We start from the raw sequence: 16,887 nt of genomic DNA, 5'->3' as shown, positions 1-16,887 counted from the left end.
TGAGTTTTCAGGAAAAAAAACATTTATTTAAATGCAGCAACAAAATTGGGGTGAATTAAAAACATGGAAACCCATTTGAAATGTTTCTTTTCTACCTCATTATAGTATGGCTTTGAATATACCGGTTTACTGCAAGAGCATGTTCCTTAGCCAAAGCAAGTCTTAGCCAATGATACAGTAGGTTGCTGACAATTATGTATACTGTATATATATATATTAATGTCTGATCTAACATTGAAACACTAGTATGAATATTTACAGTATATCATTATCAATTGATGTCATCTTAAGTGCTGCACCAGGAATGTTATTGCAAACAATGCAAGCAGTAAGACTTCTGAATGTATACAAGTTGGTCACATATGTTAATAGACCTGGCAACAATAGCCAGGGCTATTTGTGGTATTTATTAGGGAATGTAAAAGGCACTTCTTAAATTAAATGTGGAAAACTAATCCATGGAAAAAGGTTGGGTGGGGCTGAAGAAGCTAACTGCAAAAAGAGGGTACATGTGACAAGGTAAAAAAAGTTGGATGCTCTTTGTCTTCACCCGTTCATGACCATCCTGACCAGTTCTGTAAAACAGAGCAGAGAAAGACAAATGTGAGACTCAGGGTCTAAATCTTGGCAGAGACCCACTCCAAGAGGAGAGGAAAGAAGGATTGAAGAGGGTACGGAGAGAAAGAGGTGAGGTAATCATCTCTATCTCCTATTTAGCCATAGCATTTGGCCATGTCTATGATCCAAGAAGAGCTGGTTAGAAAAGCCATCCTCGCTGTATGCTTTCCTCTAGTTGAGAAGCAGAGAAAAGGGGAGAAGATCAAGGGACCTAAAGTCCAGTCAGAGCGCGGCCAGCTACAAATTTAGCTTCCATCAGTACAGAGGACAAAACAATTAGCACAGGAGCAACTCATTGCAATTCTCTGGTTAGTAGAAAAAGGGACTGGTCCACTCTCCCAAAGCTGGTGGCTATATTCGATTATAAAAAAGGAAAATGCCTACAATGTAATGAACTGTCCATTTTATCAGTCTGTAAAAAGAGCAGCACTTTGATCACGAACCGAGGTAAAAGCCTATTTTAATAGCACCAATGACATGCAAACGAGATTAGAAGAGCTGCCTTGTGACCTCCACACCCATCAGCTCAAATAACTCAACAGTGGCCACCAGGCTTTCCCTGAATGAGACCAGTCACTTCTGTGTGTGTCCACCATATCCTCTTATAAACTAAGGAGAGTCCTAGACACATGCAGAGGGGCATGCTGCAGCCAGGGGCAAAGACAGAGGGCTGCAGAAGGGTGGGGGGGGAGAGAGAGAGAGAGAGAGAGAGAGAGAGAGAGAAGCAGGAGGATACACATGGCTTAAAGCCTCACAACTAAAATGAGAGGGACCACCAGGCTTCCCCACAGGAGCCTACGGGTCAAATCTACTTTGCAACAGCACATCATTCCGGTTATATGTTCCTGCACATAAAAGGAGCATAACTACAGCTGATTAGTGTTAGGATAACCTAATGGGAGTGGATTATTTAACAACTAAAGTGCAGGAAAGCCTGGCGGTGCATCTCATGGTATACCAAATGCCTGTACCGGCCCTCAGCCTGACATGATGTGGCGGACAAATGCTGTGGAGGAAGAACAGTTAACACACTATCAGCAGCTGACATTTGTAAAGGGCCTCTTTCAGCGGTTAATTAAACACAAGTGTAAAGACACATAAAGACAGTGAACAGTAACATGGCATTACTGTAGTGATAGTTTAGTAGTTAATAAACCTTCCAATAACTAGGATTTACTGGAGGAAAGAAAAAAAAAAAAAACTACATTGTCAACAAAGCACACGTCATTATCACGTTGCCGAGACTGGGTTTGAGGTTTCAGTGAATGGTTTGCAGGTTTCTGGCAACAGCTTTGTCACACACATCAGCCTACTTATACCATCTTGTTCATTTCTTTTCCTCTCACCTTCATAATTGATGCAGCCATTTGCGTCTTCATGTCCTGCCAAGAGCGTCTCAACTTCCTCCTCTGTCATTTTCTCACCTGATAAAGAAACAAAACATTCATTCATTCATATTACATGAGTGACATTACAATGTTTTTTTAAAATGTGATAACAAGGGATTTCACAAATGAACAATACAGGAAATAAAAAGGGTAAGAAAAAACAATGATAATATTACTAACCCTTAAAATACACTTGCACACCCAATTAATAACATGCAAATAATTTAATTCAAAGTTCAGTCTTAGTCACTTCATTTTGCGCCAACACTATGCATTGTGGGGATTACAGTATTTTCGGGCAAGTGAAAAAATGTAAATAGTGTGTATAAGGAAATCAACTCAAAACAAGTCTTCCCATCCAGCTAACTAGTCATGAGAGTTAAAAATGCAACTTGCCTAACGTGGTGAGGACATGACGAAGCTCTGCTCCCATTACTGTGCCGTTGCCCTCCTTGTCAAAGACACGCAGTCCCTCCACAAAATCCTCCATGGAGCCCTGATCTTTATTCTTAGCGATGGCCTGGAACATGGGCAGGAACTGCTCAAAGTCTAGCATCTTGCTGTTCATCTCTGCAAAAAGAAACAGAATAAATAAGCCAAGTCTTTGAGCCTCCAGCTGCAACACACAACCGTTAATTAGTCTCCAATAATGTATGTACACTAAAGAAGTATAACTCCCAGTAAGTTTATTCCACCCCCCCGCTCTCACCCTCAGCCTTTGGGTTGCCCAGGACCTTGAGCACCTCCGCATTGACAGGGTTCTGTCCCAGGGCCCGCATGACATCCCCACACTGGCTGAAGCTGATCTTGCCATCTCCTGTCCTGTCGAACAGCAGGAACGCCTCCTTAAACTCTGCCAGATACACAGACACATGATGAATTAGGGTAGGGATACAAATTATTGTAGAAATAAAGAGATAATCACACATTAATGGAGGAATGATATGGAGATAGAATGTGAATTGAAAATAGATTAAAAAATAAAAATGAGAACAAGCAGACAAGAGAAAGAACAGACGATGACATGATCTGGTTTTCAGCTGGTAGGCCTAAATTTAAAGTGAGCAGGCAGGGCACACAGCACCACACTGACGAACCTGCACATTTCATATACCACTCAGGGTTCCCGCAGCACTCTGCAGTTAAGGCAGCCGCCTAAGCAACACACGCATGCCGCCTTAACTACGTCGTCAAAAAAAATACTAAATAAATGTATATGAGCGATATCCACTGTGTTACTCTGTCCTGTTCTCTCTTTAATTCCAAACCACACAGTTGACAACCAGCAGGTGGAGGCGGTGCAGACAGGCTCGGACAAAAACGCCACGGGCTGCTGTGGACTTGTCAGTCTTGCAAGCGGTTTCAGGAAAGTGGCTGCATGTGTCCGACAACGCACAGAACATTAACTGGTACAAGCCTACAGCTGTCTGCGGACACGGAGTGCGGAAAATGTGTCAGAGCCTCCCGGACAGGTGAACTGAGACTCCGTTTCCTGCTTGTCGGTCAATGGTTAATGATCGGTTAACATTTCATTGTTCTATCTCAAAAAAAAAAAAATATTAAAATTACACAATGTAGGTTTAACTAACACATTTTCTGCGGGAAACCCTGCCATTGTAGGCAAGATAACTAAATGTTCTATCCAGGATACACCTCTTGTACTACTCTATGGGCAATCTCCAACTTATGTTCTGTGGACAAGCTTTGTTCAAACATTCAACAAATCTGATTTATTCATTTATTTAATAATTTATTTATGAATTACTATGTCATCACCATTTCCATTGTAGAGTGTGACACAAGCACTGAAAAACGGCTTTCTCTCCGTACTCTGCTTGTCGACATTGCAAACACCTCTCTAACTTCGTCAATTCAGCTAAATACGGTACATCTAGGTCTGAACACATTTCCTATAGAACATCAAGCTTCAAACTTGTATTTTAAATTCTTAGATTACAATAAGTGGTGTAAGCTCATGACCAAAGTATTTTTAGAATTGCCTTAGATCGTAATGCTTGTTTGTGTGACCAATGGTCAAAACAGCAAAATATATTTATATAAAATGTAGAAAAGCAGGTAAATCGTATGTGAAAAGCTGTAAACAAAAATGATTGTCAATTTCATTTTATAAACACAAAATAATGAATGAATCAACTAATTGTTTTAGTTATGTTAATTGTTGTGAGGCTTTAAACCAAGAAATACCACAAAATGTGCATAATTTAGGACATTCAGTCAATCACCTGCAAAAATATAAAACAAAACTAAAATTTGATTAAACAATGTGAAAGTTATAGAAAGTATCTGTTTCAGTTAAGGTTAATGTCGTTCCAGTGTCCAGTGTCTCATTTATGGTAACCATTAAAAGATTAATGTGTCAGTAGCTTACACTGTTTTAGTTATTAATATTACCAGATTCAGCAACGGTCTATCAGGTAGAAAGGTCTTGCAGGTGGCCTGGAACATTTTCTTTCCAAAACTTTAAAAACCTTACCTGACACCCCTACTGTTTGCCAACTCCACTTTGCCATTGATATTTTGAAGTGCTGTTGAGTAACGTAGGCTGTGAGATACCTAAGCCTTCTGAAGCATTTAAATTGTAGTATTGAGGGTTTTTGTTGGGTGGAATTACCTAGGCTTAATCACCATTCAGCAATAACTCAATCATGTCATTGATCACGTGGTTGATTAATGTAGCTTTGATCTAACATCAAAGATTCTTGTTAGAATCAACAATCAAACAAAAAGATGGGATCAGGGAGTCAGATTACACAATATCTGGGCGGCAGTTTGGACCTAATGTTATGGGACAAGCTATTTCCCAAAAAGCTCAGGCACTGTTGTGGAGTTCTTCCTGTTCTGAGGAATGTGTCTCTTCCCTTCTGGTGTGGGAGTGCTGTTCCCAACACCATATTTGGTATTAAGAGGAGTAGAGGAAAGTAGGAGGAGAGTGAAAGTAGCTATAGCCTATTATGTCAACTAACTTTTAAACAAACCAGCCCTAGGACAAAAAACATACACCAATGTATCCAGCACCAAAAAAGGGCACGCTCTAGGAGATGAGCCGCTTGGAAGATAACAGGCAAAGTTTATGGCAAACTGACACAACCAGGAATGACTACAGCCTAACAGAACAAGACTAATGAGAACAGATATGAGCGTTGGCTACGTTTGACTTGAAAAGTAACGTTACTGCTAATGCATGATTGACCACATACAAAAACACTGCAACACACGGTCAAAGCTGGTAAGTATTATAATGTGATTTTGACGTACCAAACAGTGCAAAGCGACTCTCGTTCACATTTAAAAACAGATTTGGTTGACCCAAAACCAACATGCAGCTCACACCCTAAACACTCCCGAGATAGCCATCTGTTTTGTGCTAAGGCGGTCCCCCTTTCACCGACTTACCATGAATCTGATCCAGGTTAAATTCAATCTGGAAAGGACAAGCAGTTGCAAGTGGAAAGTGATGAAACAGTACGGAAATAAAGAAGGAAAACCTAGCATAAAACCACGATTACCATGACAGGCGGGCATAGAGCAGGGTGACAGTGGAGATACAGGGCAAAGTGTCATCTGAAAGCAAGAATGAAAGCATGCAAAACAAGCGAGATCTGGAAAATATCACAAAACAAAATCAAAACTTACCAAGGATTTGATCTTCCGAGAAGTCAGACTGTTCAAAGAGAAATTAGGCTAACGTTACATGAAAAGGGTTCCTTTTGCTCCGTGGTGCAAAGCTAGCTTGGGTAAACTTCAAAGGCTTTGAACGTATTTAGATACATACATAGTTAGATTTACTCAAACAGGGTATTCCTTAATAATAGCACATTTAGCGATGGCTAATATACACACGGATACTTTGGTGACATTAATCATTAGCTAACGTTATTTATATGATTGTTAACTTTATCTACGTTACCGTGCAAGCTAATATTAGCTTCTGAAAAGTTGCACTTCCGCTAGCAACCCGCGAGCCAATTCAGGCATACAAACCATCAATGATACAAACTCAACTTAACATCTTTGCAAACCGTAACCATTTTATTGAAACAAGAAGCTAATTACACAAGAAAGATGGTAATGCTAGTCAAGTCGTGTGGAACTAAAAAACCCACCATGGCTGTGTGTCGGCTGAGGTGTGTCCGAGGTGTCGGCAAACCAAAGAATGTGTAACTGCTCTCAGAGAAAGGCAGGGTAGCGAGAAGAAAACCCTAGCAGCAGTGCGTCATGACGTACAGCACGTACGACGTGCTTGCATGAGTGAGAACACTCCATATATAGGAATAGAGATCTGTGTATGTTTTGTGATGTACAGTAGCCTAAATGAATTATAAACTCCTTGAACTACTCACTTTATGATTGAGGTGGCAGATAGGCATACATCATGCATAAGTAACTTTAGGGTTAAAAGCTGAATTTAAGAGTGTATACTGATCCATAACAGACCAAAGGTAAGAAGTCCCAAATGCCACAAATTGATTTACATAATAATTAAGGTATGTAAATACTTAAGTCCCTCTTCACTCAAAAATGTGTCTTTCTTTGCTTCTTGTGCTCACCTTAAATCTAAGTCTAAGGCATATACCTATAAGCAGGATTTTGTGACATCACAACTAGTGTGCATGGGACATTTGAAGCCTCCAATGCACATTCAGAATGGACCCACTGAAGTAGGAGACATCTTGTTTCAAGTAGTTACATTTTATAAATTACAATAATGCATATTTAGGTTTCTGAGTTAAGAGCTTCTAGGGAGTTGCACGTTTTTTTATTGAAAAAACATAGACACAAATCATTATTCCAAGGACAGTATTTTATGTCTTAAAAAATGTTTGGAGGGGACCTTTAATATAAATTACATTGAGCAGCCTACCCTTAAACTCTCGAAGTATTCAGAGAGTTGATGGTATTTGTCCCTTTATAGTGTGTGTTTGACTTTGATGATTTTGACCCCACTTGGGGAAATGAATGCATGATTGCAGTGAGTGACTTTGCTAGGTTTTGCATTAAGGATAAGTGTGTCTGGCTGTTCAGGAATGTTGGATTACTTTAGGCCTGTGTGATCATGGACTGATGCCACATCTCTCAACAGCCTGGATAAAGCACTGTCTTTGCCCAGCAGGAGCTCTAGCCTCCTGTCATGTCTATGGTCCCACAGTGAGAAAAAGCGGGTGTCTTAACATGGCCCACGTATCCTTTACAAGCTAAATGGGTCAGTCTCACTCCATAAAATCATGCAGTAACAGAAACACAGTGTAACACTTAAAGCACATGAGGATGGCAGCAAAGCTAAAGCACATTACTACAAAGTCTAATGTGGGCATCAGTATAGTTTGAGTTTCTTCAACACATGTTTTGTCTGACTGACCTATGACTGCCTTTGACCAGAACACTGTAATGGTTTGGACTTATGTAATGTTAACATGTTTTTATTATTGATTATATTTCCATATTTACAGAGAATTAAATGTATTAACTGACAACCTCATTCTCTTTGCGCAATATTGCCTTACATTTTGTAAATTGTTTAACATAAGCAGCCAACACTTGTACTATATATGTAGTATGTCAATAAAACATGTGTGCCTCAGGTTGGTCAGGTTCTATTTGTGACTTAACTCACAAGCTTTTAGTCACAGGATAGAAGTATGGGGGGGGTGTCCTGTTCTCTTTGCAGCCATTTTTTTAGCTTTGAAAATGGGTCAAGTAAAACTCTCTAAATTATTAATCTGGTGAAAAAGAAAATTTTCCTCACTTTTAGTTTTGAATTAGGTATTTATTTAGGTTATTTTGCTTCTTACACTCATTTGTTGGAATCACCTTCCTGATGAAATAAATAGCACATACTGTGGCAGGAAACCTTGCCTTTTTCTCCCTAAGGAGGTCACTGACTCATTACTTTCAGTGTCCCATTTCTTTGCTTCACTTAGATTCAGTCTCATTTCAGATGGATGCAGACATCTTATTAAGGTCAAAATCATAGAAAGCTACTTTGCAAATAATCAGCATGTCATGTTTTTTTTTTTAATTTACAAAATAATTACTATTAGTATCTCTATCTGAGATTCACTATCTTGGCTGAGATTAATAGGACATGACATTTCAAAATATAATCCTAATTCATGAATTACCCACATTAGCTTTGTGATAAAAAGCATACTGTAGTTACTCCACTCACCTCCAAAGTACTGGGGTCAAATGGTGAATCCGAAAGACGCAGCATCCTAGGTTTCTGCTCTGGAACCGGTTTTGGAGCTGCAGGTGCCGCAGCGAGGCAGGGGTAAGGAGGACCCAGTCTGGGTTGGTTCACTGGTGAAGGAGACTTCTTAATGGAGGGTTCTCTCTTAGGAGCCATTCTAACGTCCTGTACAGTGTCAGGTCTCTGTACCAGCTGCCGCTATGGCTGCTGAGAGGAGATTTCAAGCTATGAAGTAAAGTGTGTCAGTTGTGTGTATCCTGTGGAGGGGAGGGGAGGATAAAAGCAGGTTGATGATGCTGATGATGCTTGATGCTGATGATGCTCAGGGACTGGCAGGTGGATGAGGCAGAGGTGGACATATGGAATAGCATGTGAGTGAATTTGTGAAGCAAAGCGTAGGAGTAGACACAAAAGCTCAAGTGTAGAATCAAGAGGGGGATAGATATAGAAAGAAGCAGGCTGAGCTGTATGCTTTTATTTGGGTCAGAAATGTGTGTGTGGGAGTGAAGCAGCAATGTGAAGGGTTTCTATGTCAAGCTCAATACACTGATTTTAGCCTAACTGACTTCAGACTCATGTGTAGAAATGCTATAAGGAGTGTCATATATTCTGTGTCCCATTACAAACCCAGCATGTGGTAATAATAGGTTGTAATAAATACATGTTCTCTTTGTTTATTCTCCACAGATACTCTCTTCCTCCTGTTTCCTGCAGACGTGTTGACACTGATGCTACATGCTCAGAAAAAGAGGACATTAGGTTTGAAACAGTTCAGACTAGAGCCAAATTTAGACTCCAGCATATGGTTTGCTCTGTGAAGGTTGTAGATTGAATGGCAAGGATTCATACAGAATATATTGCAAGAACAGTGCACAAAGAACTACAAGTGGCCTGTCATATTAAATGTCCACACATGGATATTGTGTGCAGTATATTCTTGTGATATTTTGCCAAATAACATTGATTACCATTGTTAGTTTTGACAAAAATAAGCTAAGGTTGCCTTTTGGCCTGTAGTAACATATGCGAATGGATTAAAATGCAAGTAAACAATTTGAAGTTTCTGAGGAAATACAAAGAATATAGTTTGCTTTATTTTATTTGGTTTTCTTCTTTTATAAATATTTAAACAAGTAAATGGACTGTATTTATATTCACACACTGATGGAACAGCATAGGGAGTAATTTGGTCTTCAATGTCTTGCCCAAGGACACTTTGACCAGGGATTGAACCTCTGACCTTCTGATTGGTGGCAACTGCTCTACCACCTGAGCCACAGAGGCCCCAAATGTGTTATGGGCTTTATGTTTATGACAGAATCAAATATACAGATATATTCGTTTTGTGGTTTAGATACACAATTTTAATGTAATCACAAGCAAGTATTAACCCATTTTGATGGAGCTTTTATGCTGTTATATGTCTACTTCACTACATTTCAGAGGTAAATTATACTTTTTACTCCACCATTTATTTATCAGTAGCTATAGTTATTTTGTATATTTACTCAGCAGATTAAGATTTAAAATACAAAAAATATGCTCATTTTATAAAGTATGACCCATTATTATTAAGGCCAACAGTAAAAAAGCTCCACCTACTTCTTAAGCTAAAGAAACACTTAAAAAAAACCTCTTGGATCAGCTGGAAAATGTATCGTCACAAAGCTGACAACAGGGCTGTTTTTCTGAGCTCATGAAAAGTTGACTTTTTAGAGACACATTGTTTTCACAGGACCGCGACGCTAAACATATGATGATCTTACAGAATATGATGCATCGTTGTAGATTAAACCACCCAACAGTTTATAAAGTATCCTAGTTAAAATGAGCACAACCTTAAACATTTCACTGCAGAATGAGTCATTTTACTTTTGATATTTTAAGTAAATGTAGCTGATAATACTTACATACATTTACTTAAGTAAGGGTTTTGAGTGCAGGACATTTACTTGTAATGGAGTATTTTTACATGTGGTATTGCTACTTTTATTTAAGTAAAGGATCTGAATATTTCTTCCACCACCTGTACACATTGGCCTGACACAACCAAAGGGAGACAGTAGTTCAAAATAGTGCCACTAGATGTCACTATTATACAACAGGAACACAAGATGCCACTTCTCAATAAAAATATCTCTTTTCAGTAATTGAGTCGCAGGTCTACCTCACGCATGCTTTTATAACACAGAGACCCTGTTACTCAAAGAGAACAGTATAGGCCATTGTTAATGCTATTAATAACAACAACAACAACAAAAACGATGATTATGCATGATCTTCTGTCTGTCTGTCTCTCAATCCAGTGGTAGAAAGTAATAGTACAGTAAGTAAAAGTAAAAGTACATTTACTCAAGTACTGTTCTTAATTACAATTTTAATGTTATTATTTTGAGGATATTTTACTTTTTACTCCTTTATATTTGTCTGACAGCTTTATAGTTACTTTGCAGATTCAGATAATAATACAAAATATAAATTTTAAAAATACATTATGATGTATTGATTGTAATACCATCATATAATAGGCTAAACATTATTTATATATTTATATTATTTTGCACAATGAGTAGCCTACTTTTGCGTTTGGTAGGCTACTTTAAGTAGGCTATATTTTGATGCTCATAATTTTACATAGGCCTAAGTAAAATTATCTATCTATGGCTGTGACATAGGCTACTATTTCGATGTTAAATTATTGCATTTAACGTCACTCGGAAAACAGATTTACAACTTCTGGCGTCACTCTACCCCGCTCTTCCAATAATCAATGCTATCCACTCTTCAGTGGATTTTGGGCAATCCATCGCGCGCTCAATGGGCCTTGAAATTACCGTTTATGTGGCTTGAGCGTCAAAACAATAGCGACATAAGACCCTTGCTGCGAGACCAACGGCAGAACTGGCGCTTTAAGCGGATCGAACATGCAAAATGAGTGAAAAAGACCCCCCAACAAAGTTATACCTACTAAGCCCATTATCAACATAAAAAAGAAATAAAATAAAATGTACAATATAGAATAGCTTTTTAAAAATGTTAATAGATTCTATCAGCCTGCAGCCTATTCACTTGTCAGCTGATTGCTGATGAGTCTGCCGAGCAGACAGCTCAGTGGCAAGCAGTTTAAGAAGATTAGCAGTGCCTCACGTTTTCCTCATCATTTGCAGCAGTAATCCACCACAAAAGGCTAATAATAACAGGAATATCATATATGTCTGCTTTCAAATAGATTACCTACAATATATGCCATAATTAGCTATATGAAATATAATTCTATATTATTATACTAAGGTGTCTGCATAATTCTTTACATGTCTGAAATCATTTTTCAATCATTATTAGACACTTCATTGGAAAGAATACCTTCATCGTATTCCCTTTCTTTCAATTTGTGTGTAGTGTTGTGAAAGCAAATTCAATTACTCTAACTTAAAAGAAATGTTTCAACAGATCCTCTGAGGTGCCCCAACTGACTAATGAAATTATGGCAGTTCTCCCACCTAATGCCATTCAAAGTCCCTCCTGCTACAGCAAATCTCCAAACCACCTGATTTATTTTTAATGATATTACACCCCTCAGTCGGCTGTGTCATGGTAATAATCGGGGCTGCTCCAGCTGCCTCTAGATCACATTAGCCAGGCTTAATATTGACAGTGCTGGGCCCACTAAACAATGAGGCTGTGGGGATAGGGAGCTTAGAGGCTGCCTAGCCAATGGGCATACTGCAGGAGGCAGAGGAGGTGCAGGCCAGGATGCTCCAGTTCCCTATGCCCTGGAGGACTGGCACCATCATTAGGCAGCATCTTCTATAGTCCTGTGGCGCTTTAAACCCACCACTCCAGACCCCAGACATTAAAACCATACTGAAAGTGGACCATGAAACTAGTGGCAACTTGATTCCCTGTTATTTTTTTACCCATTGGAGAAACCTGCCAGGACAACAGCTCAGCAGCTACACCTTGTGTTGGTTCCTGCTGTGACAAAGTCTTTCGAGGGCTGGGGGAAAACTGCTCTGCAGGGCTCACCTTGTGTCAGCATGAAATCAGCTGTTGAAAGTTTATCTTCAAGACTACACACAAATTAAGGCAATTTCTTAATCCTGCCTACAGAAAAAAAAGAAATTAAAAGAAAATAATGAAAACAGCTTATCTGAAATACATATTTGTTTTATTATATTGTTAAGCAATATTTTGTTATTTGGGTTTTGAAACGCAAGAAAAACCTTTTGCAATCTGATGTGATTAGAAAAGTGCTTTTATCCGTTAGACTAATTTATGTTGCAGGCTTGTCTAGTTGCTGTATTTGCATAATAGTCACACTGGGAATCAGTCTAGGCCACTTGTGGGACACTTGCACCTGATCACAAAGACACCATGGCTCTCTGCCAATCACACCTTCACAGTTGATTCTCCCAATTAAAAATCACCTGGATTTGTCCTTGGATTTGTCAGGTTATTCAACATCAGTTAGATGTCCCCGTAAACTGATATTTTTTCTTCTGTCCCAAATTGTTGTTTGGATCTGAGGAGATTTTGCACAGGGGCCCACAGATTACCGTTGTTGATTAGTGGTTGGGTGTAATCCTTTCAGCCCCTCTCTCTCCAAAACACCCCTGGGATATGCCCGTCTCCCTGAGGACCGGCAGCATGGCAGATGGATCCTCCTCCCCCTCCTCTGCCCCCTCTAACAGCACACCCAAAAACACTGTTGATGTCCGGGGACGAAGGTTGTAAAGTATCCTGAATATGAAACCACAGGCACCTTTGTTTAATGGCTCTCTCCCCACTTAGTGAGAATTGCCCTCAGGCCTGATTCCCATTCTGTAGCTACATTTCTGCCCGATTGGAATGTTTTCCAAATCCATTAGCCCAAAGGAAGAGGAATAAGCTGCACACAATCTGCTCATATTGCCTGGATGAGATGCTGCTAGATCTTATCAAAACTCACTTTGTAAACCAGAAGACTCTAAAGTTGTTGACATCTTAGTTTTATGGATATGGCAAGACATTTGCCATAAAGTTTGAAGTCAAAACATTGAATTATATTCCTACACCAAGGAGATAAAGATAATTGTCTACTTCTCTGGGGGGCATCAATTCACACACAATTTTTAGTCTATGAAATAATGTACGCTGGCTGCAGGTGGCAAAATTGTTTTAATTTATGCTGTAATGTACAGTATGATAAAAGTAAAATGTTTGGCTTGAGGTTCAACTTTTAAATTATTCAACATTCAGAGTTATCTAAAATATCCTCTTTTAAATAATGTTTTACAATGAAAAAGTAATGGTTATTGGTGTAAGAATCATCAAGATATTTAACTGAGGTTAAAAGTCCATGATTCACAAATGTGTGTATGTTAGCCCACTGACGTTCCCATGCGTGCAGCAGAGTCAGTAGGCCTGCCAGTCTCTCCCTCAGGAAAGTCTGCTATGTAACCATAATCGGCCTCAGTGAGCAGTAAATGGAGGCAACTGAGCCCTGGGACTTCTTAAAACACACACACACACACACACACACACACACACACACACACACACGTGCATATTCACATAAACTTGCTCAAGAAACTATTCTCCAAAGTGCATACGATAAAACTTAAAATGTATGTAATGTATACAAACAAATGGTTAACCCAACCAAACTTTTAATATGGGTTTGACAACAATACAATTTCATCTCTCTAGTCTTACCATCCTGTGCCACATCACACCCACCCCTTTCCAAGCCGACCCCTCTTGCAAATCCACGTTCTCCCTCCATCTTTTATGATCACTATAAGGGGCTCAGCTTTCAGAAGCGGACCAGGGAGCATGTGTGTAGAGTTTTAATTCCTATTGTATTCGTGCAGTCTTGGTGTGTGTGAGTGTGTCTGTGTTTTAGCGAAAGAAGGGAGAGGGAGATAGAGATGAAGAAAAAGACAGGAACAAGGACCCATCTGTCAGCACAGCACACAAATCCCTCCCATTCCACTCTGAGTCCCAGGGGACCAGAGCGAGAGACAACTCACTTGTGGCAGTGTTTTTTGTAAGGACAGGGGTTACCGCCATTAATATCAACAACAGAACTTAAATAGCTAATGTAAGAATGGCACTTTTTGGGTCAGATCTTTAAACAAAAACTTATTTTGAACTTGCCTAAATTGAACATGCATCTAACAATGTCTTAGTCACAAAAACTCAAGGAATCCGCAAAGTGTACTTGTGAATCTTTTTCTTTATATCTCAGGAGCATGTTAGACAGTGATGAATGCATAACTTTGTTAAAAAGTAAATTTGATAGACACATATTTGGAGTACCCAGGTCAAAATTATGCAAACTCATCAAAAGTTGGTTGAGATCAGATGTGTCCACCGTGACCTCTTCCAGAAGGCTGGCTATCTATGTTACTGCTTAAATTCCCTCTCCGTTAGTCAGTCAGTCATTTGGGAAACTGATGGGGATTGTGGGAGGCTGCGAGGCTCCAATTCCCCATGCAGGCTGCAGGTGTGGTGTAGGAAATGCTCACACTCCTGGGACAGAGGGTAGTGCATGTGGGGGGTAGGGTGCATGTACCTGGGGACCTTTAAGCACATCACATTAGTCTAGAGTTGTTGCTGTACACATCGCATGGGGCAACGCGCACGCGCGCACACACATACACACACATACACACACACACACACACACACACACACACACACACACACACACACACACACACACACACACACACACACACACACACACACCTCTTCTCTATCTCTGTCCATATGCCTGTATGGCCAGTGCACTGACCAGGATTAGGGCCGTTAGCGAGGTGGATAAATGCTGTTTCAGCACGAGACATCATCTTGGGCAAGCGGTGACGCGTGAGCATCCAAGCAACAGATGCCCCCACCCCCAACGCTTCCTATATCCAGCCATCTGTTAGGGTCTGTTCAATAAATCGTTGGATAAGTGCCTGTTTTAACGCGATGTTGCAGATTATCCATGTGAGCATATTTTATTTCTTAGAATGCATCGCACACTCAGAAACACGGAGAACCCTCAGTGCAGTTGGCAAAGTTCAGTTTCTCTCAGTCTGACAGTCGCACAGCTGTGCGCATTCGCGCGCACAATGGGATCAATGCGGGGGCACGTGCGGCTCGCGAGACCCCGGCTGTCAATGGCCAGTGATGACAAAAGACCCCCACTGCGCTGCGGCTCGCCACGCACGAGGACACGCGGGCATTTATTATGACGTGGTATTTGTAGTTAAAACTGGGGGAAATGCTCAATATTGAGGTACGATTAGCGTATAAACAATAAAGGCCTTGTAGTCGTCTGAAGGCCTGAACAGATTGCGTTGAAAAGTCAAATATAAAAGTCATAAAAAAAAGTCTATTAATTGTCAATGTGTTTAATTTTAAAAACAACAACAAATAGGCATACTGAATAAACAAACTACAAACTCAAAATGAATTCTGTCTTGACAATGTATCTATTATTAATAGTAGCTTCTTGTTCTACGTTTACAATCCCCCCTGCCTGGGTCAGGTGATAAGCCTACCACAAAGTACCTGTCTGTTCATCATTGCACCAATCGATTCAATAATCGGATAGCCCTTGGGGGCAGAATATGACGCTAAAAATGGAAGAAAACAATTGAATCACTGGGTGAACAACGCACACACCTGCTCCCTGCACACTTAGCTGTCAACATCACTTAAATACGCACACATGGAGGAGCGTCTCTTTACTCGGCGAAGACCAGGCCTACACTGTGTTTAATTAAGTGGAACATTCCTAATCCAACCGACTAATGAAGAGATCAACAATCGATTAGGATGGTTAACGCAAGGAATTTTTTTTTTTGGCGAGTCCCACATTTCCAAGTGTAGAGATGTATAATCTGGCTTTTATGAGGAACATATCACTATGCAGGACTTCATTTCTGCCGGATCTGGCCGATCCCGATTGGAACAGGCGTTAGCCTACACCGAAATCTGTGACCCCTCAGATTACGAGTTAAAAACAAAAAAAGATGATGATGGGTTTACGAAAAAATGACACGTAATGGAAGGACAGAAATATCCCACTGGCCATTATTTCTGCTGTTAGATAACAAACTTGTGCAATGACACAACTACAATTCCTAACCAGGTTACACAATATATTGTTACAAAATTGTAAAGAAGAGGAAAATACTGTAGGGGGAGGAGATGTCAGAACGATGGTGAAGAATATGCAGGTGTCTGAGCTAAATATTTTGGCAGATTATTAAGCAAGTTGGCGTTTGTGGTGCGGGGAAAACAATGATGAAAAACTGCCCAAGTCCCATGGATGTGTATAGATATATGCATCTGTACTGTAACCTCCAATATACCATCAGATAGGCTACTGTGTTCCCAACATCATTTATGATGGCCATATTATTATCAAAGTTTTTTTTCTAATGTGTGCGCATTTTCTGGACTGTCCCAAACACTCGGGCTCTCTCTCTCTCTCTCTCTCTCTCTCTCTCTCTCTCTCTCTCTCTCTCTGTCTGGCCCTCACTCATTCATTTACTGGGTGGAACTTCTGGCCACGAGCCCGCCACGCGAGTTTGGATAAATTGAAGGTGGGTGGGGCGCCTGAGGGAGGGGCTTACCCGGCTAAAGGCAAAGAAATCAGCCCAGTCTTGCCATTTAGAGATGAAAGTTCCACGCGTA

At 40.1% G+C, this 16,887-nt stretch overlaps 1 protein-coding gene across 4 annotated transcripts; it reads right to left on the bottom strand.

The window, feature by feature from the left end:
- zgc:153867 (myosin light polypeptide 6) lies at window positions 1-8,370 on the bottom strand. Of its 4 annotated transcripts, none has more exons than XM_028582073.1 (7): window positions 6,131-6,228; window positions 5,661-5,688; window positions 2,716-2,859; window positions 2,403-2,576; window positions 1,965-2,042; window positions 1,577-1,624; window positions 1-575 (listed from the first exon to the last, which is right to left on the bottom strand). In XM_028582073.1, the coding sequence occupies exons 1-6, from the start codon at window positions 6,131-6,133 to the stop codon at window positions 1,596-1,598; spliced, it is 456 nt and encodes a 151-aa protein (XP_028437874.1). In that variant the 5' UTR covers window positions 6,134-6,228; the 3' UTR covers window positions 1-575; window positions 1,577-1,595. The 4 variants fall into 4 exon arrangements, with proteins under 4 accessions (XP_028437874.1, XP_028437875.1, XP_028437872.1 ...); XM_028582074.1 differs by having other exon boundaries at window positions 1,590-1,624; XM_028582071.1 differs by lacking the exons at window positions 1,577-1,624; window positions 6,131-6,228 and adding an exon at window positions 8,194-8,370.
- Window positions 8,371-16,887: the final 8,517 nt, after the last annotated feature.

The sequence above is a fragment of the Perca flavescens genome, chromosome 7 (assembly GCF_004354835.1).
Source record: "Perca flavescens isolate YP-PL-M2 chromosome 7, PFLA_1.0, whole genome shotgun sequence".
Classification (NCBI taxonomy): domain Eukaryota; kingdom Metazoa; phylum Chordata; class Actinopteri; order Perciformes; family Percidae; genus Perca; species Perca flavescens.
Note: the sequence above shows the minus strand (reverse complement) of the source record. Positions and strands in the feature narration are given on the sequence as shown.

Excerpts from the sequence above, each read along its gene's own strand:
- zgc:153867 (XM_028582071.1), bottom strand. The coding sequence starts at position 8,370 with ATGGCTCCTAAGAGAGAACCCTCCATTAAGAAGTCTCCTTCACCAGTG. Across the intron at positions 2,577-2,715 it reads GGGCAACCCAAAGGCTGAGG|AGATGAACAGCAAGATGCTA; the intron begins GTGAGAGCGGGG and ends TTCTTTTTGCAG. Across the intron at positions 2,043-2,402 it reads TCATGTCCTCACCACGTTAG|GTGAGAAAATGACAGAGGAG; the intron begins GCAAGTTGCATT and ends TTTCTTTATCAG.